The following is a 24,629-nucleotide window of genomic DNA, read 5'->3' as shown; positions in this document are numbered from 1 at the left end:
GTAAGTAGTCACGTAACGGCGAGACCAGCATGATCTGTCAACAAATAGCACGTGCCGAAAAAACCTTTGTTCCTGCATCAAAATATTCCTTGTGTTTCATACAGCCTCATCCGGAGTCCGCAGGACCTCTGGATTTGTCCGATGTACGACCTGCACGACTCTCACGTACGCTTGATGCTGGTGTGATTCATCGGGTTTTTCCCTGGGGCGCCTTCGACCACGGCACTGTTCTGCCTGCACAGATGCCTGGACTATGTTACAGACTTCCAGTGTGTGCTCTTTCGGCGGGAACAAACTGATGGCCAAGGCGTTCCCTTTGCAATGGCTTCATTGGTATGTGTATTTTCAGAAGCATCCACACCAGTATTGAGATCCTCCCCGGCGATCTGGAACGGCGTCGAAGGCAAAGCTCGTTATTTTCTTGTCCGTGGCCGGAATATTCGGGGAGAATAGCTGTAGCCCATTAAAAATCGTCTTGACCATTCTATAATGGGCGATAGTCCCGCACCGAGTTGATGAATTCACAGTAGGCTGTCGATCCGGCCCCACGCTCCTTACCATCAAGAGCGCTGGGTCGACACTGTAACACTTCGCCGAATAAACCTTACAGCTACGTTTCAACATGTACCGCCGGGAGATCCGCGCCTCTTCTAACTCTGCATGCTTCGGTACGGATGAACCCAGTGTGTGCTATTGGTTAGTAGAGGCACTGTCCCTATGGCGCCAGATTCCTGGAAGGTTTGGCGGAGCGGCGGGAGCTTACTTGTAGTCTATACAGAATAGAGCTACGATCTCATACCAGCGTCGCCAAAGGTTGCAACTTGCATGCTTTGTTGCATACGCCGGGTCCTTTCACTTTGCTCGTTGGAAGCTCCGCAATCCTACCCATGCCCATCGCTGTATCCATAGATGCCAAGTCCAAGCATAATCGTTCAGGAGCTGGCTCTTTAATCTGTCTACGGCACGGCGTTTGGAAGTCACCGCTTTGGCGTGTCAGCGTAGAGCTGTGCGGGAGCAAGATTAGATTTTGGTGAGGGTGCTGCTCTTGCATGGAGTTTCTTTTTACCCTCTCCTTCTCTTCACTCAACTTTGGTCCTGGCCGATTACGCCATGACCGACTGAGCTCCGGCATCGTAAAACGTAAAACGCCTGTTTGTTGCTCAGAGGGGGACGGACCTGTCGAACCCATGCTTTTCTAGGATCAGCGCAGCAATACTACCCCTCTGTCTCCTCTGTATCCTCGTCCTCGTTGCATCTGTCATTACCATATCCCACATCTATACCTTCAATCCGAAGGGCCTCCCATTTCACCGGTCATCGTCATTACATTTTCCCGATTTCATTTGTTATCACATTTCGATTCGTCCTTTTGCTCCGAGTTGTCGCATCGGATCTTACTTCGAAACGCCTCGCTTTTCTTTGATTTCCTCTTTCCACGTCGACATTTCAGTCAGCGAACAAAGCTCGATAGTACGACCGGCATTCATACATTTCATTAATATCACTGTCATCACTACCAATACCCACTGCGACCACTTTCCACTCGTGCTGCGAGCAAATTGCACATCCAAAGGGGGGAATGAGCACCGACGCTGAGAGGTCGAATTGACATCCTTGTTGATGCATCCGAAAGTGCGGTACACTCTTACGCGGTGTGCTTGCGAATCTGTGGCTTGCTCTAGGGACCTCGTCTGACTACTCTATACCACACAAACTCCTCGTCTGACACGTCTAAGAAAGTATGAAAGCTCTATTGCTCCAGCCAACCCACGAAACATTCTACCCTCGACGGGGATTCGAACGTCTGCCAGATTTGATCCCACGTCAGCTCCCAGGACGTACTCTGTCTTGGCAAACCGGACTCTCTTACCCTTCACCGCCTATGTCTAGCCCGCCTTCCCCACGGCGGAAGCATACCACTAATCCACCAACAACAACGTCAAGCTACCACTCTGATGTAGTTGCTGTATATCCAGAAACGACGGTAGCCGCAAGTGCTGCTCCTGGCACAAGCGTCGCCATAGAACTAACAAATGTCTATACCGAGGACACAATCTCAGCACCACCTACGTACGGAAGCATCAATCCGTTGCCGTCTGCGTCAACGACCAGTAATCCACCACATTCGTTTACCACTCAGACATCGACCGCGTCGAGTGAAGGTCAGGCTCCGCTTCTGCGGACAGAGTCAACTTCAGGTCTCAGCGGGACTGTAGAGGTCTTTGTCACTGCTGAATCTAGTACATCGGCAGCAGCTGCCTCGACGCGTGGTGGGAGAAGGTCGAAAACACACGTTGCAAATGCGTGCAATAATTGTAAACGCGCTCACTTGAGCTGTGATGTAGAGAGACCATGCAACCGGTGCGTGCAGACCGGAAAAGCAGTATGTCGTCCACATCGTTATTGATTCGCCACGGCTATGCCTAATCTTCCGCAGGATTCCTGTCGAGACGTGCCCCACAAGAAACGCGGCAGACCACGACTACGTGAAGAGGGGCACACGAAGGCGCAGCAGCTGAGTTCTGTCGTCCCGTTGGCAGTGCCTGTCGGGTCTGAGCCTATACTCGCGGGTGGTGGACGAGCCCTGGAAGGCCCAAGACACAGGCGGACTGGGTCTCTCCGTACGATTCGTTCTTACCATGACGCCCCTGAAGCCAGCCGGACGTCTATAGTGCCTTCACGACACCCTCTCGGTCCTGCATTTGCGCCTGGGCCGCGGGCATCGCAGCCCGTACCAGGACCGGTCACTCCCATAGCTTTTCTAGACATGGACCTTGTCATTATGAAAGCTAATTCAGCTTTCAACAGTCTAATGGGCGTTCAAGATATTCGAGGTCGTCGACTGAGTGAGGTTGCTCGCACGATAGAAGGAGACAGCTTTCAAAATACACGAAACGCTTTGCGGGCAGAGCGAGAGGCCAAGGAGCCGTCGTATCTACCTCCTATCTTCCAGCCCGGACTGGATCCAGTCAGTGGTATCACTGATCGAGATATTGACGAGATCACGAGAGGGTTCGACGATCAACACTATAGCTGGGTGTTTCGATTAGCGGGAGGGGTCGAACGCTCACTTGACGTGAGAATGCGGTTGGCAAAAACGTCGCTCTACTTTGTCACTTTGTTCCTACCACCACTGCCAGAGTCACCAACAGAGACGATTTTGTTGTCCGAAACTAAACCCTCTACGTCACTTTTTCAGACACCAATTGAGATTCCTGGCCAGCCGTCGTCTTTTCATGGCAGTCCCTCACACTTTCAGGAGTTCTACCCTCCCGGACGTGAAGCGTTCCCACCAGCATCACCTTCTCTGTACAGTCAGTCCTGGCCATCAAACCCAACAGGAGTAGTATATGGTCCTCCTCCCCCAACACATACAGGTTCAAGAATATTCCCATCGCTCGAACCATTGCAAACGCATTTTGCTCCACCGCCCCTAGCACCTCCACAGCTGCAGCAGCAGCAACAGCCCGTCTACTTTGGACAACCTCCTCCGCGCCCACTACCGGGAAGCGCAGGACGCCGCCAGAGTTTCCACAGTCATCGTCCCACCCCTTCCGACTCGTCGACATCCATCGGTTCAGCGACCGGACAGCCGCTATCGGCATCGTCATATATGGCGCCACGCGGCTCGTCGCATCTTCAGGCTTTTTCGACGTCGCCTGTCGCCACGCGCCCACGCTCCGAGACCATGGAGTCGTTGGGCCGTCATGTACAGAGTAGACTACGGGCGGATAGTGGTGTCACGACATTGGGTTCTTCGTCCACGTCTGCATCGGCGTCACATTGGCAGCAACAACAACAGCAGCAGCCTCAACAACATCATCAGCAATTTCTCCAACAACAACAACAGCAGCAGCAGCAGCAGCAGCATCAGCAACGACGACAACAGGGTCCACCACAATTACAAGCCCAAACCTTACAGCACACAGGCCCAGCGGGAGGTGTATCAGGAGGAACATCAGTAGGCGGTGTCGGCGGCGGGACCGGAGACGGAGGAGAGAGGCGCTCAAGACAAAGTTCAGACAGCGGAGGAGACGACTCGGGGAGTGGCAGGAGTCCCCGGAAAAGGAGAAAGATGGATCTAGAGGAAGTATTGCACAGACGGTGAGAAGAGAGGCAGAGAGAGGAAAGAAATGGATTGATGTATCTAGATATGATTTTGATTTGAAGTGAAAGAATCTCAGCTCAGAGTAAGTAGGAGAGCGAGAAAGCGGCGGCTTGGAGAGCAACGAAGAGATATGAGAGGTAAGAGAAAAAGGCATATAGTCGAACGGTTATGCTAAAAACCCTCCTGCTCCTGCTCCCGCTCCTACTCTTGCTGCTGTTGCCATTAGTACTCGAAAGTCAAAGACATGCAGCACTGTCTATGGCACATATATTCTCCCGTTCTTCATAATTTCCCCTATGAGGAGTCCTTATATCCTGTTCACGTATATACCTATTCAGGTCAGGACACGATTCCACACGCATGCATACCCATATATAGCCCTGTACATCCACACTGCACCGCACGCTGGCATACTCAATTATACATGTACCCACATATATGCTGTCTATACACTTTTGCTATGTAACCTCCTACTACTTGTATTTCCTACCTTCCACCTGCTGCAAACTTTCATACCCTACTCACGAAAGCCAATACTCGCAAGCCAATAAAGCAACTCGAAAAGCATACGGATTAAGGAAAAACCCACCCATCTACATCCAAACAATAAAGGACAAAAAGTTGAATATAGATATAATATCCAAAGCAGAGAGAGAGAAAAAGGAAAAAACAAAAAGATTCCGATGCGGGGAATTGAACCCCGGCCTTGCCGGATTTTCTGTCTCGAAGAAGAAACGTGAGAGCGGCAAATCCTAGCCACTAGACCACATCGGATTTGATATGCTTATGTTTTCATCTCTACTGATCATGACTTCTCGGTGTTTCTGTCGTGTGGACGAATATTGGCTTTAGTTGATGAGGTGGATACCAGTGGTCCACAAGAAGATGATCCTACGTCTTTTCATGGGATTGATCCAATAGCTGAAATTGCTTTAGAGCGATACCTCAACGGTCTCCGGGGGATTATTTCAACAGCTCTCAAAGTAGTGGCCGTTCATGGATACTTCTCAATGGCTTCCAAAGAATCGAGATGAAAAAAAGTACATTTAGTAATCGACGATAAAAAAAACAATCAGTTCATCAACATGTCATATATTCCATATTCATACATAGAGTAATGCAAGGGAGGAAAATAATCATCGAGACCAAGACAGGAAAATCAACGACCTGTTTCTGCTCCTGTAGAGAGGAACAACACACACGCTGCCACTATGGCTGCTGCGATGACCGTGAAGACCTTTTCATTGGCGATGTTAGTGATTTCATTACCATCTTGAATATCACCGCCAGCAGAGATCGATAGGACATGGGAAAAGACAAAAAGACAAAAGAAAACTCACCACCTGCGTCTTCCACCCACTCTGCACCAACGCCCTGCGCTGCGAATACCTGGATACGGTCTTGATGTAGTTCGCCGTGCCACTAGCCAGACACGCAAGCGACAAGAACCAAAAGAGGATCCCGAAAGGTAAAGAAAAGCGGCGTTCGAGTGGCGTGGGCTCGTGCTTGAGATGGAAGGATATCAGGATGGCGATGCTGACTATGGCCATGTACACACTTAAACGAAGCCAGGAGAGGAAGGCTTTTTCGTGGTTCATTGATCAGACCTTGGAGGAAAGAAAAGGTTGTTTGGGAGGGAGAAGGGTAGAAAGAAAGACGTACTTCTCTCGTTGGCGCAGTGGTCTCGTGCATCCGAGTCGTTGTTGTCGAAGAGCAGGGCTCCGAATAGTGGGCGCTGGACGAAGACGGAGCGGTCGTAGGAGTTGCTTCTGGTAGATTGTAAGGAAAGATGTGTATGGTTTGACTCGAGACGAGACTAGAGGATAGAAACACGATCAAGGATTCAATTGTGATATATAAGTGCAGATGTAACAACGTAATGCTGACATTGCTCCAGGTAACGGGAAACCGGGTAGCAACGCCACGAAAACAAGAACAAGACTCATATCAAACAGCAAGTACATGGAACGAAAGCAAGGATGAAAACAAGAATCACCTACTGGTTGACAACGACAGGCTTGGACGAATGGAAGAAGTAGACAGGGTTGTATGGGTGAACGCTCCCCACGGAGAGCGACAGCGACGATGCCATCATGCACTTGCTCTGCACCACCCAATCGTAACCGAGAAAAGCGTTGCTAGGACGCTCTGCCACTGTTCTGCAGTAGCATGCGACACAATGGATCCATGACTGTGCTATCGTTCAGTGGTAAATCGACAACAAGAGCGAATGGCGATACTGGCGACCATGATGGCGGAAGCGCACGCTGCCAAGAGATATCGTCGGGGCACGGGACAGCAGCCTCCGCGACGCCGTCGACCCGGTCTTTCTTTCTGGTCAACGTCGAAGCATCAAGCAGAAGCAGAAGCAGAAGCAGAAGCAGAAGCAGAACTTTTGTCAATTGAATATTGATTCGAACATGCCATAATACCATCCAGACGACCCCTTCTGCATCTTACCTATACAACAACATTTGTGTTAGCTAGGGCAAGAAAGAATACAATCACCCAGGCCCTGCGCAATCCCGCCGCCAAAGACCTCGTCCAAAAACCTCACCTTTACAAACCTCACCACCATCCATGGCTTCACGCGCACCCTTCAGGCTGGGCCTGAAAGAAATCCACCTGTACGTTCTGCCTCCCTCCTCCCCCCTTTTCCAACTTCAATGGGAGTCCCACGAAAAAACAAGACCGAAAGACTGACCCAACCCAAAAGACCAAACTTCACAGTGACCCTGCTCCGCACCGCCCGCCTGCCACCCACATTCGCGCGCTTCGAAGTGCCGCTATCGATGAACAAACTCGACCTGCGCGACTACCTCTACCACGCCTACAACGTGCGCACACTCGGCATCCGGTCCTACGTCGAGCAGCAGCCCGTGCGACAGGGAAAGCCCGGCGCCATCAAGCCGACGATAAAGCGCTGGTTCCGGCCGCGCGCCATCAAGCGCATGACCGTCGAGATGGACAAGCCCTTTGTGTGGCCTGCCGTGCCCGAGGGCGAGGATCTGGCGCCTTGGAACCCGGAGACCTTCAGGGCGTCGCAGAAGGAGAATGAGGAGTACGCGAACCGTAGGGGCAGACTGGCGGATACTATGTATAGTCAGAAGGACCGGGATGAGTTGCGGGTGCAGGCCAAGAGTCTGCTCGAGGGCAAGGAGAAGTGGAGGCCTGGTATGGAGAAGAAATAGATGGGCACGGGCATATGGCGTGTAAGATTGTATAGGCAAGGAGGGAAAAGCTGGGGTTCCATGCATATATCAACGAGGAGTCTTTGGCGCTAGATGATGAACTCGACAGGACAGCCGTGTATACCAATCCTGATCCACTTTTCTTTGTATTGTGGCTCAAGTTATGCTATCAGTCCATCCACCTCTCAATACTCGCTCAACTCAACGACCGCCGACCTGTTGTATCGAGGCTGAAAAGTGAAAAGGGTGAGAACGCCACCCATGCCGGCAAGTAAGATGCATTCCTCGCCGTCCGTCAATTAAAACCCAGTACTCCATCCTCGGGAAAAGCATCCTTTACGCCATCTTATTCCATTCGTCAGATCATCTTCGCAGCCACCATCTGTGACTTGACACTGGCCATGTATATACCATGTACCTGTATCATAGTTTATGAGACGCGCCATAAAAGCCCATAGCAGTGCAATTAGTGCATCGCTTTGTGTCGTGGATATATGCCATCAACAAACCACTTCATCGTTTCAACAGCAACCCCCAGACTTGTTGCCTCTGTGGAGCTGAACTCGGCAGACTCGTAGTCCTCAGATTTAGTCAGCTTCAATGAAATTGATCGGGTCCTCGGCTGAAACACTCAATAGACCTATGGATCTGGTTAGTACTGGCATCACTGAAAAGGAAGCCCATACTCCTGACCGACCCTGCAACCTCTCTGCTTTCCGTTTCTGCTTCGCGACGGCTCTTGCCTGTCTCTCCGCCATGTGCGCCTTCCAGTCGCCATGGACAGCAGTCGCCAATCTCTCTACATCTTCCCTTAAGAACATGGTCGCGGTTGCACCTTCGACAATATACGAACCATAATTGATGACAGGCAATCCGTCCTCCCGGTCTGGGAAGAGGTGGTCATCACTGAGATGATAATCCTTCTTTGCAGCCGTCTTGGTCTGGTCCCAGAATCAGCAATGCAACAAAGTAAGAAATGCAGAAGAAGAAATGTTCTCACAATCTTATCGGGCCACTCAAGCTTGTCGCACTTAGCACAACACCCGAACCCCGTGCGCAACACAGCCTTCCTGACACTCTTCTTACCACAAAACACACAATGCGTCTTGCGCCACCGCAGCAAAACACCTCTGTGACTCTTCGTCACTTTCTTACTCGGTTTGGGTAACACACCATCGTATTTAGTGATACTCGCCCACGACAGCAGCGTGCGGCGGCAATAAGTCTCTACAGCATCGCGCAGGGCGCGACTCGTGCCCGCTAGGTCGATTAGAGGGGACGGGACCTCTGTTGCTAGGACGCTGCGGTCGGGGTCGTGTGCGGTGAAGAGGTAGCCGCAGATGTGGTGCAGAAGTTCTGGAGGCAGGTCTTCGATTAGTGAAAGTGGGGAGTCGCTGCTGTCGCCGCGGCCGCGTTCACAGTTCATCTTGGACGGCGATGACTACCTGGACAGTTGCAAAGATTGATCCCGCGGTGGTAACACAGTCTCGGCTCGCGATCGATGGAGGTTTGCTTGTGCTTATGCTGTTGTTCACGTGCTGAATTTATTTAATATGCTGTACGACCACTGGGGTGTGTGGAGATGGTGTGGGGAGGGAAGGAGCGACGATAGCGCGCGGAGCATGTCGTTATCGATACACCATTGTGTTTGCCTTACTCAATACACGAACGAACCGTCTTCTATCAGACCTGGTAAGAGAAGCAGGACATTATAGGGCGTGCAGAGATTAATGGCACATCACTTGTTGGAGGATATCCATTACAAATGAATCGTGGCATTCCGGAATTCCTGCTTCTCCGACTCCATCTCCCTCAAGAAGAAAAACCAGGGAGATCGGGGCTATGTCACATGAGTTCATAATTCGGAGGTAGAGTACAAGAATAGTATCAAAAGCTCTCGTTCGTGGATGCGAAATCAGAGGGGAGTATATCTACACTATAGTCATGATCTCGTGACTTGCTATACGCATCGAGTAAACTCTCAGACAGGAAACAACTTTCCTGCAAACACACTTTTATTACAGAGGGTAGGACAGCTTGGACTTGACCAACACATCGGGCGCCTTCATGGTGTGCCCTTGGCCTTTACCAAACTCGATCTTCTTATAATTGCATTCCCAACTCCAGGCAACCCTGGTGCTGTCTTTGCCGGTCCACAGGCGCCATCCGTCTCTGCCCCAGCCAATCGTCGGTAGAGCGCATATGTCTTCTGCAATCTGTTTTCTGTCTCTCACATGCCTGACCTCTCGTCTCTCGACGATGGCCGGCAGAGTGAACCGCTGATCGCCAGACGCCCAGTACATGAGTCGACCCTTGATGAAAGCTTTGTTCTCTCTATCCAAGGTCTTGTAGAGCCGCTCGAGATCATCCGGCTGCAAGAACCTGATGACGACTGATCTATCAGGAGAGAGATTGAAGGGACGATGCCGAAGACGTATCCAGAAACGCCCGTCAAACAACTGCCAATCTGTCCACCCAATATCGGTTGAGGCCTGTCGCTTGCCCTCTGAACGGACTAAGACTTTCGTCATGTCTTGGAAGTATTTTCTAGGGACTTGCGCCCGTTCAATTCTGAATACGATATCGGCGTGGTGCGGAGGGATAGTACGGGTGTGCGCCCCTGGCGTGTACAGCGCCATAGACCCAGAAGACTGCTTCTCCTGTATCACCTCTGATTCTCTGGGAAACAGGCTTTTTTGAGATACTGTACGTATTATACGCAAGGAGTACAGCGCTTGTAAAGCTTGATTCCCAAGGGGAAGCTCTGTATCTTTACGCGAGAAGGCAAGAGGAAACATCTCATCTACGTGTGTAAGTAAGGTCGTAAGCGGCATCTTCGCTTTGGGAGATACGAGCGAGAAGACCTTGCGCAGCAGAATTGCTGCTCGATAACCCGCTTCGCTGCCTTGAGCACGTTCTTCACTGCCACGAGTGGGAGCGAACAATTGCTCTTTGATGTCTGCAGGAGTCTGTAGAATCAGAGAGCCAGATCTGACATCCAGCTCGATCTTACACTTGTTGAAGATGGACTCTGCTACAGCCTCGCGTCCCTGGACTCGTCTTTCTACTCTCTCGGCAAGTTTGATCATGGACAGTTGCCCCAGCGCTCGAGGCAGCTTATTCTGTGCCCAGAGATGACGAAGGGTATTGCGAAGCGTGAGCGTGACATCCGTATTGGTGGGGTCTTCGAACCACCTTACGCGGTCTCTTCTGCATGTAGCAATGAGGCGATCCTTGCAATATTCGAGAAGTGGTCGGTATACATTGATACCGCCCCCTTCGATCGGCAAGGGGCTGCCCGAGGTACCCAACCGCGTAGGCAGGAGCTTACGAGGAGAACCGGAATTCCAGACGCCGTAGATGCCCTCGCATTCTGGGAGTTGGCCCTCCGGTAAGATGCCTCGGAAGCCGGCGCCTGTGTAACCTGTCACGAGTCTGGCCAATACAGTCTCAGCCTGATCGCCTGCGTGGTGAGCGAGCAGCAGAGAATTGATATTGGCATCTCTGCAGGCTACGCCCAACGTGTGAAAGCGCAAGGCGCGGGCGTGCGTCTCGAGATTCGTCAGACGGCTTGGGTCATGGGTGATCATGCTCCAGTCCAATTTGAGGATCTTGGTATCGATGTTGAGCAGTTTCAGCTGACACGATACTTTCTCGGCTTCGAGACTACTACCTTCCCGGAGACAGTGGTCGATAATGAAGGCTGTGAAATCGAGCTTGTGCATAGAACTCCAATTTTGCCTGGTCGCGCTACATAGACTGGCTAAGGCCATGGAATCCACACCTCCGCTGATCGCCAGACCTGAACATCCACGTCAGCATCTGTGTAAATGTGAAATTGATGATCCTTCGACTATTTGACGACAGGAGTTTTATGCATATGTATCACAGGACGATCAAGCAGTACTCACCCATCCTGCGCTGGAATCCACTTTTGGTCCATATTCGATGCAAGGACTTGTCGAACTTCTGGTTGTCTATCGGAACAGATCTTGCTGCGACACGTCTCACGATATTCGACATCACATTGCAAACTTCCTCGCCCCAACAATGCAAATTACCGTGATGCAAAGAATGTCGGATGATACCAGAGGTTGTAGTGAAAGCATGTGAAAGTGCTAAAACAAAACATTAACTCCCAGAAGTTCTATGTTTTATGTCCACCGGGCTACAAATTTCGCCGTGACGTTCTTCTCCGCAAAGGCAAGAGATATGCAATGCTGTCATTCGAATTATGTGTGGAGCAAGCACCGATACCGCGACTTTTCGGCAGCTCTATAAGAACATCCCGAGATCATCACGACTTTATCTTGATATTTGTATATCTGATCGGTGCCTAGCGCCTTGTGTTCTATTCGATCCATAGCAAGATGGCCATTTCGGAGCGGAAAGCTCTGGTCGAGTCGCCATACGTGCGATCGTTACTGGTAAGTCATTATCTCGTCATATTCCATAACACCATTGGGTTGCTCTACAACTATACACAGAAAGTTGTAGAAAAATATATGGTGTACAATTGAGAAGGAAAAGAGCGAACGACATAGTGACTCTCCCAGGCAGGCGCCGTAGCAGGCACAACAGTAGACACATCGCTGTACCCTCTCGACACGCTCAAGACCCGCCTTCAATCCTCCGGAGGCTTCTTCGCAGCAGGTGGTTTCCGCGGCGTATACGCAGGAATCGGGTCTGCATTCGCCGGATCCGCGCCCGGAGCAGCCCTGTTCTTCGTGACCTACGACAGCGTCAAGCGCGCCCTCTCCTCCCGTCGCGAACAGCAGCACCAGCAGACCCTCCTCGGCGGGACCCAACCCGCGATAAGAGGCGGCGGCATAAGCGAGACGGCAACGCACATGATCGCGGCGTCGATGGGCGAAGTCGCCGCTTGCGCGGTGCGTGTGCCGACGGAGGTGGTCAAGCAGCGCGCGCAGGCGAAGCAGTTCCCCTCGTCTCTGAGTGCGTTTCAGTCGATCCTGGCGACACGACACACGCAGGGTGCGGGAGTCATGTTTCGCGAGCTATATCGTGGATGGAGCATCACTATCATGCGCGAGGTTCCTTTTACCGTCATTCAGTTCCCGCTGTGGGAGGGGTTGAAGAGATGGGCGGCGGCGAGGGAAGGGAGGGCTCAGGCTACCGCGGTGGAGAGTGCCGTTTTGGGTGCCTTTTCTGGGGCCGTGGCTGCGGCGGCTACGACGCCTCTTGATGTGCTCAAGACGAGGATGATGCTGGCGAGGGAACGACAGAGCGTGGCTGGACTGGTGGGAAAGGTCTGGAGAGAAGAAGGCGCAGGAGCATTCTTGAAGGGAGTGGGCCCTAGGACTATGTGGATTTCAATAGGTGGTGCTGTCTTCTTGGGAAGTTACCAATGGGCTAGCAACACGCTGAGTGGAGAGCGGTAATGCTGACGATTGATCGGACGAATGCTCGCTTCAAGTCGGTGGAGCTTTCCACGACCTCATCGGCGGTGATGGTCACATGGTTGTCAATGTAGGATTAAGGCATGACACTGTGATTGATAAATTCTGGTTTCGTTCAAGCTATCATAAATCCTTTCTGCCGCCTTGCAGAAGTCGTCTCGTTGCATGGATGAGGCTATTATGAAGAAGAAAATAAAGGTATCAGCCACAAGGCCATAAAAATCCCCCTCCAGCGGTGTCCTGCAAAGAAGTGCCAGGATCAATCTGCCCAAAACCTCCCCCAGAAAATCGTCAGCTGAAATGTGTGCAATGCTAGCTCCCCACGCTTTGTCAGACGAGTTGGGTGCTCACCACCAAGAGCATGAGAGCCATACATGCTTGCAACACTTCTGAGGCGCTGCTTTGAGGCGTTCAAGCTTCGTCGCTGATTCCAAGCTCGGCGTAGAGCTCGGCATCGTCGTCGACGGGTTCCTCGTCGACTCCACGCTTCTTGCTTTTGTTGACTTCAGCCTGGTCGAAGTCGATCTCGTCGTCGTTGGTGGCGGCTGCGACTTTGGCTTTCTTGCTGGTGCGTGGAGTACCCTTGGCGCGAGCAACACCCTTCTTGGTAGGGAGGGAACGGGGGACATAGTCATCCTCGTCGTCGGACTGGGCTAAAAGCAGCAGGTAGCGTTAGCAAAGTCGATGCCTAGAATGCACAGCTATCTCATGGGGCCCTTGTGGAGTGAGAGCATGACTGACCAGGCTGATGAGTGCGCTTGCGAAGAGTAGCAGGCTTCTTGGCCTTCTTCGCGGCGGGCGTGTCGGTAGCGCTCATGGCGCCGGCAGGCTGATCACCATCGGATGCTTTGGCGGCCTCGCTCGCGGCCTTCAGCTTCTTCTTGATAACGGTCCAAGTATCGCGGGCGTATTTGCCAGTGGTCATGCCGGCAGAAGTGGCAACCGCAGCCCAGTCGCTGACCTAATTTGCTGACTCAGTATAAGGTAGTCATAGAACGAGAAGTTGTAGACAGTACGCACGGTGACCTCGCCGCTAGTCGCGACAGCGGTCAGAAGGTCCACCTCCTTTGGAGTAAGACGTGGGACAGACATGTTCTCGGAGTCGTACTCGAGTATCACGGAAAAGGGTTATGAGTTGATGATTCGAGATAGATGGAATGGTTGAACAGCGGAGAGAGTCGAAGATGGAACGGTGTTTGTGCCAAAGGAAGATGCTGCTGAGACGGCTGGGACGCGAAATAGGGCGACAGGAACGGCGGGCGCTCTTCAAGTGAGGCTATCCTTCACTTCGCCCGGTTTCAAGACGTGCGTATTGGCTGGTTACCAATAAGTGTGAGTGAAGCATCGGTGATGATGTGAGGCATTGTAGCGCTATCCACCTGGCACGGCGCGGACATCGAAACGACAAAGTGAGAACACATGTGTTGTCGAAGTGGGATCCACAAGCAATCTCGTTTTCGCAGTGAATCCCGTTCTCGCAGTGAAAGATCGACCACAAGAGTATTTGGACAAGAGGTTCTTAAGAAAGCGATATGGTTGTGCAGACGAGCAGGACGATTACAACAAAAGCGAAGACGTCTGCGAGGGGTCCATGAGTTTAGAGCCGGATAGAATAATCCGGAAGCATGTGAGGGTCGTCTCTGGAGCATCATGGTGTAGGTCATCGCCTGAATCTCTCCTGCACTTGAGACGAGAACAATAGTTGTCGTATGGTCAAAAGGGTGCCGTACATTCTTTGGGACTGCACATGGTGATGATGCTGTCGGTGGCAGCACTCAGTCAAGACAGCAAGCTCGAATGCAACCAAGCGAAGAGTCTGTCCATCGATCCGTACAACACGAGCGCAATGCGGCCAGATGAGACTGTAGAGACGGTCATTTACGTTCTACACGGCATAAGTTCTATAACAGTAGATCCACGTCTTCTCCGAGACCCAGCAAAAAAGCCAGACAATGATGAAAAGTGCAACAAGATTTAGCTGCCTGTCAGAAGTCCCACAGCACCTATCCAATCAGACCGACCGAAGCCAGACATCCGAATGGATCGAGATCATTACCATCGATGCAGAAGCCGAAGCGAAAAGCAAAGATCAAAAATCGGTATCACTCTGAGGCGCCGGAGATGTTTCTCATCAGCCAAGTTGGAGTTCTGTGGCTCTTGTGAAGAGTTCAGATGAAGTCGCGAACTTTAGAAAATGATTCATGAAGTAAAGTCGACATGAAAGAAGAAAGAAGAGAGAAGTGAGGGATGAGGAAGTATTTTATACTCCTGCTCGGGATGGCTGGGACGGTCGTTTCGCTTGGCAGGAACAACTCCGGGGTCCAGATCACAGAGCAAACTGCGCAAACACGATGGAGCAGACACAGGAGCGATATCGCCGTCTCTGTCTTCTTTCTCTCTTCATGCCTCCGACAAGCGGAAGCTGCCACTTTCGCCATCTGGGCTAGACTCAACTACAGGAAGTCAGCAATCAAGCAGTCGCTAGATTCGATGCTCAATTTTCTTGTATTGCACTAGCTAACTAATTCATCCATCTGATCAGCGTCGGTCCTCCTACTTGGCCCAATCAATAATCACTGGATACAGTATTGTAGAGAATCCCACCAGTCGTGATCTCTGGAAATCGGTTTACTTGTATTAGTAGCACTTCACATAGCGTGCTGCACCTAAAGCGGGCCGATCCTGGGGAGATTCAGGCAGGGACCATCTCTCATCTTTTTCGGCGGGGAGCGTGACATCTGGTCTGCCCCTCTGTGACTCTACTTTTTGGTAATTGATAGTTGAGGTGATACTCTCTTTCTCTATATCAACACTTTCATATATCCACACAATATGGCATCACATACCGCATCGCAGAGGTACCTCAGCACAAGAGGCGGCTCATATGACGTACGAACCACCAACAATCAATGGCATCCATCTCTCGCTCATTGATTGTATGTAATGTAAATAAATTCACGCTGAGAGGTTGTGTAGCTTTCATTCGAGGATGTAGTCCTCAAAGGTCTCGCCAACGACGGAGGTCTCTTCATCCCCGAGGAGATCCCCTCGCTGCCCTCGGACTGGCAGACCAAGTGGAAGAACCTTTCTTTCCAGGAATTGGCTCTCGAGATCTTTTCTCTCTACATTTCGCAATCCGAGATCCCCTCTGCGGACCTCAAGGGCATCATCGACCGCAGTTACGCCACCTTCCGCGCCCAAGATATCACTCCTCTCGTGACCCTTGACCAAAAGAAGAACGTCCACCTGCTCGAGCTGTTTCACGGACCCACCTTCGCATTCAAGGACGTTGCCCTTCAATTCCTCGGTAACCTTTTCGAGTACTTCCTTGTGCGCAGGAACAAGGGCAAGGAGGGAACTGACAGAGCACACTTGACCGTCGTCGGCGCCACGAGTGGTGACACTGGCTCGGCAGCCATCTACGGTCTTCGTGGCAAGAAGGATGTTTCCGTATTCATCATGCACCCCAAGGGTAAGGTCAGTCCGGTGCAAGAAGCACAAATGACCACCGTCCTCGACCCCAACGTACACAACCTTGCTGTCGACGGCACTTTCGATGATTGCCAGGACTTTGTCAAGGCTCTCTTCTCCGACCCAGACATGAACAGCACCCACCAACTGGCCGCCGTCAACAGCATCAACTGGGCCCGTATCCTCGCTCAGATCACCTACTACTTCCACTCATACTTCACCCTCGTGCGCAGTCTCCCTGCCGACGCTGCCGCGAGCGTTCGATTCGTCGTACCGACCGGCAACTTTGGCGACATCCTCGCCGGTTACTTCGCCAAGCGCATGGGTCTCCCTGCCGAGAAACTCGTCATCGCAACAAACGAGAACGACATCCTCCACCGCTTCTGGCAGACCGGCTACTACGAGAAGAAGGCCGTCCACGGTCGCGCAGCAGAAGGTGGATTCGAAGACGACGGAGCAAAAGCCCACTCCGAGGGCGTCAAGGAGACACTCGCCCCCGCCATGGACATTCTTGTTTCCAGCAACTTTGAGCGTCTGCTCTGGTACCTGTCCTACCGAGTCCACGGCGGTAGTAGCACCGACGTGAAGGAGAAGAGGAAGACAGCAGGCCAACAAGTCAAGAACTGGCTCGACGACCTCAAGACCAACGGAGGGTTTGGAGTCGAATCCGCCGTGCTGGCCGCCGCAAAGGGGGATTTCGAATCCGAGCGCGTCAGCGACAAGCAGACCCTCGAGCAGATCACCAGCACCTACTCTTCCGGTCTGCCCGTCGAGCCCATCGGCGGCGACAAGAGCGGCGCCTACGCCACCTCGGGCACGGTGAACCAAGGAAAATACATCCTCGACCCTCACACAGCCATCGGAATCGCAGCCTCCTACCGCTCGCAGTCCCGTGTCTCCTCCCCCGACGCGACGCACTTCATCTCGCTAGCCACCGCGCACCCGGCCAAGTTCTCCTCTGCAGTCGAAGAAGCACTCAAGTCCCAGTCGGGCTTCACCTTCGCCGCCGTCCAGCCCGAACAGTTCGTCGGACTCGAGAGCAAGCCCAAGAGAGTCACGATCGTCAAGAACGGCGCCACCTGGTCCGATGTCAAGGATATCGTGCGCGAGGAGGTTCAGCTCGAGATGGACGGCAAGGCCCCCACTGGTCCCGGAGAGATTGTCAAGGGATAGGTAACTAGATTGACCTGTTGTTTTCTAATTCTCGTTTCATGAATTATTCGCCATAAATGGAAATATATAAAAAGTATTACGCGAGACACCAACGAAAGCCATGTTTGTTTCTGCTCCACAAAATGGATTTCATCGTATCTCCAACGTGAGGCCTATTTTTCTCTCTGTACATCAAAGTGTTATCATGTTAACCAAGTACAAGAAGCCTCCTGCGATGATGACAGATGAAACAATATTACGTGACCATAGGCATTGATCCCATCTCTCGGGTAGTGGTGCTCTCGACGTTCCTTCTTTTGTTCATCTAGCTGGCAGGAATTGATGGAAGTGTGACGACGCAGGCACTGTGGAGGAAAAGACATCGAAGAATTCATAGTACAACGATTCAGTGCCTGAGCATCATTAATAAAAAAATCAGCAGGACATGGAGTACGAGACACTTTTGAAATCGAGAAGTTTTGCTGGAGTGATTTTTGTTGGTGGTTATTATACAAGAGGGGGAGGACCGTAGCTAGCAGTACATGGTTGGCGTTGAGTATATGTGGGATGGGTATGTGATTATTTTTCTTCTCTTCTTTTTTTCTTTTTTCTGGTTATCTTCGGAGTCCTTGCGTAAATGCGTTTACTCGTTGATCTTGGCGAGGAGCCTGAGGGAGGTGTCAACGATTAGTGGTCTGTTGCTTGGATTGTTGTAGATGGGTGTTGGATGTTGGTAAGACTTACTCGTGGTCCCGGAAGAGGGTGTACTCGTCCTCTCCGACCTTGATGGGGGAACCGCCGAACTGTGGTGAGAAGCAAACGTCAGTCGACTTGTTCTCGTTCTTGTCATATCTCTACCAGGTCCGCCAATGCCTGTGGTGTGGCTCTTTTATCTTGCTCTCATTTTCTCCATGACCAATTCTTCTAGCCTTTGCAGCACCCAGCTCATCCCCACCCACCCACTCCGACCCTATCCCATCGAGAACAAAAGACTCACCTGAGGAATCAAGACCTTGTCACCAGGCTGGACAGAGACGGAGATGCGCTTGCCCTGCTTGTCGTAGGCACCAGGTCCAACGGCAAGAACCTTGGCCTCGTTGAGCTCCTTGACGGCAGACTCGGGCAGGAAGATGCCACCGGCGGTCTTGGTCTCGGCCTTTATGCGCTGCACCAGGACACGGTCGAGGAGGGGAGCGAGGGACTTGATTGACTTGGCGGCGATGGAAGACTGGTGGAGCAGGTGTCAGCTCGGTATCTCTTTCGAACTTCCCATCTCGTGACTGTTCTTCAAGGTCCAAGGCAAAGACGGATCGACTTACCATTTTGGCTGAATGGAAAGCAAAAAAGTATAGACTTTACTTTTGAGAAGGGAGAGTCGGATAGAGAAAAGTGTATATATGCAGCGGTGGGCAATGAGGTCTGGAATGAGGAATATAAAAGTGGTATAAAGAATACTTGATCGGTTGCAGTGTGGAGATGCGCAACTTCCCTTTCCGCGCCGCTGCTGCCATTTCCAAAAGCCGCCGAATTTTCCAGAACCTCGGCCGGATATAGAAGGACATAGTGTGTAGCAGCATATCAATCACCTTAACATACCTAATCCTTTCAAACACCAGATCATCGTTGATTATCATGTCATGTCTGTTCTGGCGGATAAGGTATATGTAACTGTTGCAATAGCGTGGATACTCTGAAATTGTCGTCATGACAGCTCAGAGTGACTTCGAGCCACACTGCATAGCTTCGACAGGCAAGACCTTCTGCACCTCTGTCGCAGGCTGCAATCCACATCGAGAGGAATTATTCAGTCCTTACCCTGGCTTGCGACAGGATGGATTGCAGAGCAACTGTTTCCGCTCTGCGCAGATCTCCGCAGATGGTAGCACCATAGTCACATATAGTGAAGATCAAGCCTATCGATCGTTCATTCTGTAGGTCTTCTTTCATCCTGACCTCGCACTGTTTTTTACTCTATCATCTCTGTTGCTTTTCTGAAAAAAAGGATGCAAGAGCAGCCAAATCATCAGGTGAAGATCTTCAACAGAATTTCATCAATGCAGATGTAATTGTACATGCATCTAATTTCAATCCCTTCAAACACAGTCCTCCCACCCTTCTAGATCTTTCACCAGCACCACACCCTCTGCCTGCCTACTCGACTTCGACATACGCCACCTCGCACGCTTTTGCCCTGTACCCTTACTTCGACCTTTCGCAGCCCTCGTCGACGCTGGCTCTCGTCTCCCAACAGTCCCTGCCCATCAGACTCACCAATATCCTGGACTTTGGCTTCACTGTCTCGACCTACTCCTGGGTGAATGAACAGACCGAGGCTTTCGTCTCGCCAGCCTCGTTCGCCTTCACCAATGATGCAACGCACTTTGTCGCCGGTACTAACAACGCCCTCGCAATTTTCGATCTTCAGCGCAATGGTGAAGGCCCGGTGGAAGAACACAAGTCTCGAAGAAGCGCCCGCGCGAGAAAGATGTTTGGTGTCTCACACGTTGAAATCAGTGGTATCATCAATGCTCTTGCAATCGACCCATCGAGCGAGATTCTGGCCGCAGGAAGCACAAACAGACAGATAGCTCTTTTCGAAGGCCAGGGTCGAGGAGCATGTGCAGCCAGCTTCGAGCTCCGCGAGCATGGAGAAAAAGAATCAGGCGTGGTGGGAAACGGCGTAAGTCAGATCAAGTGGAGTGGAGACGGCCGCTATCTCTTCGTCGCTGAGCGACAGAGTGATGCTCTCCTTATCTATGATGTGCGTGTCACGGGCAAGCGCATGGCATGGCTGCAGGGAAGAAAGGCAAAGACGCCCCAGAGACTCGGCTTTGACTTGGCTGATACGCCGGGCCAGGGCGTAGATCTTTGGGCCGGCGGCACCGACGGCATATTCAGGGAGTGGAAGAACGTCACCAGCAGAGAAGGGCCAGTCGAACCAGACGGCGCATTCAGAGCCAGCTCAGACACCATCAGCAGTGTTCTGCTACATCCTACAGCACATCTCCTTGTAACAACGTCTGGCCAGAGGTTGCCTCCCGAGGATTTGCTGCCTTTGGACGATTCAGACACCGAGACAGATAGCGCTGGTCACCCTTCCAGCGCAACCATGTCCGAGACGGGGCGCCTCGATAACACATTGAATGTGTGGGCAATGTCTCAATTTGCCTGATTCGCATAATATTCTGGTTTAGTGGTCATATGCACGTGTAGGCTCCCGCTTTATGTGCCGATTCGCCAACTTGACACAATGTTAGGCCTCACCTGCATCGATATTGCTCGATGGACGCAAGATAAGCCGCCGGTTTGTGGGCACGATGCAATGCAATATCACAACCGGCATGACCCTGCTGTTAACTGATTGGAGTCTTGCGTTTAAAGCTGCCGGTCAAATCCTTGGCCTGCTAAGGGCAATAACAATTCTGCCATCTCGGAGCTTGTGCGACGCGCTCATGCCGCTGTTTATTGCCACACGGACGGATCAAAGCAAGTTGACACAGCCCCTCTCGTAGCTCCCGAGCAGTTTGGGGTGATCATGGAGCACAGGGGCGTCCAGGAATCTTCTCGGCCCATTCCTCCGACGCGAAGATGAAATTAATGCTCTGAAGCTATTCTGGACCGAAGCGCCAGGTCAGGTGCACCTCCGGTCTGCCGGGCCAAATCTGATCTACTGTATCTGTCGGAGAACAACGATAGGATACGTACCAATAGGTACACTTTTCAAGTACTATACAGTACATTAAGGTAATGTCTTCAAGCAGTAATAATGATGCGGGGATGGGTACAGCCGCGTCTAAGCTGGACTTTTTCCTTGCCATCTAGATGGCTCATGGAACGTACTGTATCTTGTCCTATCTCTAAGCAGCTTTAGGCACCTCACCCAGTGCAGGGGTAGCGCAGGACGCTTTGAAATCACCCCTAACCATGCAGAGAGCTTTGCTGTGTGTCCTACAGATTTCGCCAAGTGAAGCATTGCGACGCTGCCATCAATCCGGCTGTGATTTTCACGAGCATTGGTCATCGGCTGGTTGATGGACCGAGCTGGGGTTGTTGTGGAGATGGGGTGTGGGGTGCGCTCAGCAGTACCATATAGCACCATTGTCGTCACTGCTGCTGTTGCTTCATCAATCATGAAGATGATGGAAACACCAGATGATTCTCTATGACCCGGATTGTACAAAGGAGATCTCAGCAACAAGCGAGAACCTCATAAGCTTAACTCGGTGGAGCATGCATCGATTGGGCGAGGCTCCACGGAAGGAATACGGTGGTCCTGGTACTAAACGCTCCCCTTACCAATCTCGGAACTCTTCACCAAGAACGAAGCGATATGCGGGGTAGCTCTTGGTTGCACCCCACTTAGACACCCTCATGGCCGAGGTCACCAACCCCTAAACCTTGATGTATTATTTGGAGCCAATGGCCAATCAGATGACTCCATTTTCGCCATTCCTTTCCTGCCAGATTTTAGCATTCTGGACGAGTGGAGCACTTGCTCGGTGGGGAGAAAGGCAGGTTAATCTTTTACGACATTCATCCAGCTGTACATAAGGCGCCCCTCACCTACCCTCTACGCCTTGTGGTCACTTGTCCTTTTACTTCTGTTCTTTTCTTCTCTTGTGATACCCGATTCTCCTAAGACGTATACCCAGATCTCCACATATACATACACACACACACATAGCTGCACAATGAGTCTTTCAGTTCAGCTCGAGACTCCCGTGACGGGCAAGTACGAGCAGCCCACCGGCCTCTTCATTGACGGCGAGTTCGTCAAGGCCGCCGATGGCAAGGCATTCGATGTCATCAACCCCTCGACCGAAAAGGTCATCTGCCAGGTCCAGGAAGCCAGCGAGAAGGATATCGATACCGCAGTCGCTGCTGCCCGCAAGGCATTCGAGGGTGAGTGGCGAAAGGTCACTCCTTGTGACCGTGGCAAGTACCTCCTCAAGCTCGCCGATCTCTTCGACGAGAACTCGGATCTCCTCGCCGCTGTCGAGTCATTGGACAACGGCAAGGCCTTCAGCATGGCCAAGGGCGATATCGCAGCTGCGTCCGGCTGCTTGAGATACTACGGTGGATGGGCAGACAAGATCGAGGGCAAGGTCGTAGATACCAACCCCGACCACTTCAACTACATCAAGAAGGAACCTGTGAGTTATACCTTGGATCGTGTGATTTCCATCTTAGCAGTTACTGACTGGCCCTTTGTAGATTGGCGTGTGCGGTCAGATCATCCCATGGAACTTCCCCATCCTTATGTGGGCATGGAAGATTGGTCCTGCCATTGCTTGCGGTAACACCATCGTTCTCAAGACTGCTGAGCAGACTCCCCTCTCTGGCCTCGTCGCAGCCCGCCTTGTCAAGGAGGCCGGTTTCCCCAACGGTGTCATCAACGTCGTTTCTGGATTCGGAAAGATCGCCGGTGCAGCCATTGCCTCTCACATGGATGTCGACAAGGTGGCATTTACTGGATCGACCGTTGTCGGCCGACAGATCATGAAGGCAGCCGCTGCCAGTAACTTGAAAAAGGTCACTCTCGAGCTCGGTGGCAAGTCGCCCAACATTGTCTTCGACGACGCCGACATCGACAACGCCATCTCCTGGGTCAACTTCGGTATCTTCTTCAACCACGGCCAGTGCTGTTGCGCAGGCAGCAGAGTCTACGTGCAGGAGGGCATTTACGACAAGTTTGTCCAGAGATTCAAGGAAAGAGCATCAAAGAACGTCGTCGGCGACCCATACTCCAAGGATACCTTCCAGGGACCTCAGGTTTCGCAGCTTCAATTCGACAGAATCATGGGGTACGCATTCCATGCTTACAATACGATTGTACACTTGCTGACTTGTACGACAGCTACATCAAGGAGGGTGAGAAGGAGGGCGCAGTCATCGAGACTGGTGGCAAGCGCAAGGGTGACCAGGGTTACTTCATCGAACCCACCATTTTCTCGAACGTCAAGGAGGACATGAAGATCATGCAAGAGGAGATCTTCGGACCCGTGTGCTCGATCGCCAAGTTCAAGACCAAGGAGGATGCCATTCGCGTTGGCAACAGCACAACATGTGAGTTATTTTTGTGAAGGGTCTTGTCCTCAGCCATATACTGACAGTGGAATTCAAACAGACGGTCTCGCTGCCGCAGTACACACAAGCAACCTGAACACCGCCCTCGAGGTGTCGAACGCTCTTCGCGCAGGTACCGTCTGGGTCAACTGCTACAACATGCTCCACTGGCAACTGCCATTCGGTGGTTTCAAGGAGTCTGGTATCGGTCGCGAGCTCGGCGAGGCAGCCCTCGACAACTACTCGCAGACCAAGACGGTCAGCATCAGACTCGGCGATGCTCTCTTTGGTTAAGAGATCGTGGTGTCGATGTGTGCAGATTATGAAGATTGATACCTTGCCTCATGTAAATGTCTTGACGTAAATGAAATGAACCAATTTTTTTGCCAATATATATCACTCTTTTACTCGTGTAGAGACTCCCGTTGGATACAACATGAAGATGTGGTCTAAGATGTGCTTACAATAGAATACAATGCAATACACTGCCAGGTGAACCAAACGCCATTGGCGTTCTGGAATAGGTCCAGACGCCGCCACGCGACTCTTGTAGACGTCGAAGTCGTTTTCCCACGCCTCGGGGGCAAAGCAGCCGAGCGAAGGTCATGGAGAGTAGGTGATCATCGAGTGCGCGGGGGCCGAACTCCGTCTGTCTTGACCAAAACCCACCCTGCACCTGCATCCACGCGACATGGAGATGACCTCAAGAGGAAGTCCGTGCTTTCTCCGCGTGGTTCTGGACGCAGAGTCTGTGCCCTCCCTCCACGTTTTGGCAACCGGGGTCGTCGAAGAGGGGAGCTTGCTGCAATGTAATTACAGTAAGTACCTAGCATACCTTATCTTGTCAAGATGGCATTAAGATAGGTCAGGCTGTCAAAGGTCTTAAGAACACATACTCGATAACTCGAAGATTGTACGATACGATCTAGAGTGCTAGGTATGCGTAGAAACAGACAGACTTCAGCTCATCAGAAACTTTTGACTTTCGGTATTCGCAGCAGTACTGATCGTACTGATGTAGTGGTCATCCATGTATTCGCCAATTCGTCGAAGTCATCGATGAGCCTCGTTGTCTTGTGCTAGAACAACTTAATTGCGATGCGTCAGAAGTGTCTGGAAAGGCGGAACTAAGCAGGTCTGATTTTGAACTTGTTGCCAAAAGTATACTGGAGGCTTGACGGATACCCATTCCATGTCCTTACACAGCAAGCTCGGTTTTTTGGA

General features: G+C 51.7%; 10 protein-coding genes across 12 annotated transcripts; 6 read left to right on the top strand and 4 right to left on the bottom strand.

Moving 5' to 3' along the window:
* Positions 1-1,741: 1,741 nt before the first annotated feature.
* AAFC00_007084 (uncharacterized protein) lies at positions 1,742-4,108 on the top strand (the record flags this gene model as incomplete). Of its 2 annotated transcripts, none has more annotated exons than XM_069348388.1 (2): positions 1,742-2,383; positions 2,438-4,108. In XM_069348388.1, the coding sequence occupies 2 exons, from the start codon at positions 1,742-1,744 to the stop codon at positions 4,106-4,108; spliced, it is 2,313 nt and encodes a 770-aa protein (XP_069200016.1). The 2 variants fall into 2 exon arrangements, with proteins under 2 accessions (XP_069200016.1, XP_069200015.1); XM_069347143.1 differs by having other exon boundaries at positions 1,883-2,383.
* Positions 4,109-5,267: 1,159 nt separating this feature from the next.
* AAFC00_007083 (uncharacterized protein) lies at positions 5,268-6,203 on the bottom strand (the record flags this gene model as incomplete). 2 transcript variants are annotated; one of them, XM_069347141.1, is made up of 4 exons in its annotated part: positions 5,268-5,345; positions 5,449-5,690; positions 5,771-5,877; positions 6,109-6,203. In XM_069347141.1, 4 exons carry the CDS (start codon positions 6,201-6,203, stop codon positions 5,268-5,270), a joined length of 522 nt encoding a protein of 173 aa, XP_069200013.1. The 2 variants fall into 2 exon arrangements, with proteins under 2 accessions (XP_069200013.1, XP_069200014.1); XM_069347140.1 differs by having other exon boundaries at positions 6,109-6,200.
* A 485-nt stretch (positions 6,204-6,688) lies between these two features.
* On the top strand, positions 6,689-7,299 carry AAFC00_007082 (mitochondrial 54S ribosomal protein uL23m; the record flags this gene model as incomplete). The annotated part of the gene is made up of 2 exons (XM_069347139.1): positions 6,689-6,735; positions 6,825-7,299. The coding sequence occupies 2 exons, from the start codon at positions 6,689-6,691 to the stop codon at positions 7,297-7,299; spliced, it is 522 nt and encodes a 173-aa protein (XP_069200012.1).
* A 597-nt stretch (positions 7,300-7,896) lies between these two features.
* On the bottom strand, positions 7,897-8,725 carry AAFC00_007081 (uncharacterized protein; the record flags this gene model as incomplete). The annotated part of the gene is made up of 4 exons (XM_069347138.1): positions 7,897-7,939; positions 7,993-8,098; positions 8,153-8,240; positions 8,300-8,725. The coding sequence occupies 4 exons, from the start codon at positions 8,723-8,725 to the stop codon at positions 7,897-7,899; spliced, it is 663 nt and encodes a 220-aa protein (XP_069200011.1).
* Positions 8,726-11,669: 2,944 nt separating this feature from the next.
* On the top strand, positions 11,670-12,698 carry AAFC00_007080 (uncharacterized protein; the record flags this gene model as incomplete). Its single annotated transcript, XM_069347137.1, has 2 exons — positions 11,670-11,726; positions 11,856-12,698. The coding sequence occupies 2 exons, from the start codon at positions 11,670-11,672 to the stop codon at positions 12,696-12,698; spliced, it is 900 nt and encodes a 299-aa protein (XP_069200010.1).
* A 429-nt stretch (positions 12,699-13,127) lies between these two features.
* On the bottom strand, positions 13,128-13,808 carry AAFC00_007079 (uncharacterized protein; the record flags this gene model as incomplete). Its single annotated transcript, XM_069347136.1, has 3 exons — positions 13,128-13,369; positions 13,458-13,677; positions 13,737-13,808. The coding sequence occupies 3 exons, from the start codon at positions 13,806-13,808 to the stop codon at positions 13,128-13,130; spliced, it is 534 nt and encodes a 177-aa protein (XP_069200009.1).
* Positions 13,809-15,548: 1,740 nt separating this feature from the next.
* AAFC00_007078 (uncharacterized protein) lies at positions 15,549-17,360 on the top strand (the record flags this gene model as incomplete). The annotated part of the gene is made up of 2 exons (XM_069347135.1): positions 15,549-15,605; positions 15,693-17,360. The coding sequence occupies 2 exons, from the start codon at positions 15,549-15,551 to the stop codon at positions 17,358-17,360; spliced, it is 1,725 nt and encodes a 574-aa protein (XP_069200008.1).
* Positions 17,361-17,982: 622 nt separating this feature from the next.
* AAFC00_007077 (uncharacterized protein) lies at positions 17,983-18,661 on the bottom strand (the record flags this gene model as incomplete). The annotated part of the gene is made up of 4 exons (XM_069347134.1): positions 17,983-18,007; positions 18,084-18,142; positions 18,337-18,567; positions 18,659-18,661. The coding sequence occupies 4 exons, from the start codon at positions 18,659-18,661 to the stop codon at positions 17,983-17,985; spliced, it is 318 nt and encodes a 105-aa protein (XP_069200007.1).
* A 382-nt stretch (positions 18,662-19,043) lies between these two features.
* AAFC00_007076 (uncharacterized protein) lies at positions 19,044-20,511 on the top strand (the record flags this gene model as incomplete). The annotated part of the gene is made up of 2 exons (XM_069347133.1): positions 19,044-19,270; positions 19,443-20,511. The coding sequence occupies 2 exons, from the start codon at positions 19,044-19,046 to the stop codon at positions 20,509-20,511; spliced, it is 1,296 nt and encodes a 431-aa protein (XP_069200006.1).
* A 1,519-nt stretch (positions 20,512-22,030) lies between these two features.
* AAFC00_007075 (uncharacterized protein) lies at positions 22,031-23,699 on the top strand (the record flags this gene model as incomplete). The annotated part of the gene is made up of 4 exons (XM_069347132.1): positions 22,031-22,492; positions 22,554-23,143; positions 23,197-23,405; positions 23,467-23,699. The coding sequence occupies 4 exons, from the start codon at positions 22,031-22,033 to the stop codon at positions 23,697-23,699; spliced, it is 1,494 nt and encodes a 497-aa protein (XP_069200005.1).
* Between the last annotated feature and the right edge of the window lie 930 nt (positions 23,700-24,629).

The sequence above is a fragment of the Neodothiora populina genome (genome assembly GCF_041146345.1).
Source record: "Neodothiora populina strain CPC 39397 chromosome Unknown canker_contig_8, whole genome shotgun sequence".
In the NCBI taxonomy this organism is placed as follows: domain Eukaryota; kingdom Fungi; phylum Ascomycota; class Dothideomycetes; order Dothideales; family Dothioraceae; genus Neodothiora; species Neodothiora populina.
The sequence above is the reverse complement of the archived record's forward strand: the minus strand, read 5'-3'. Positions and strand labels throughout refer to the sequence as shown.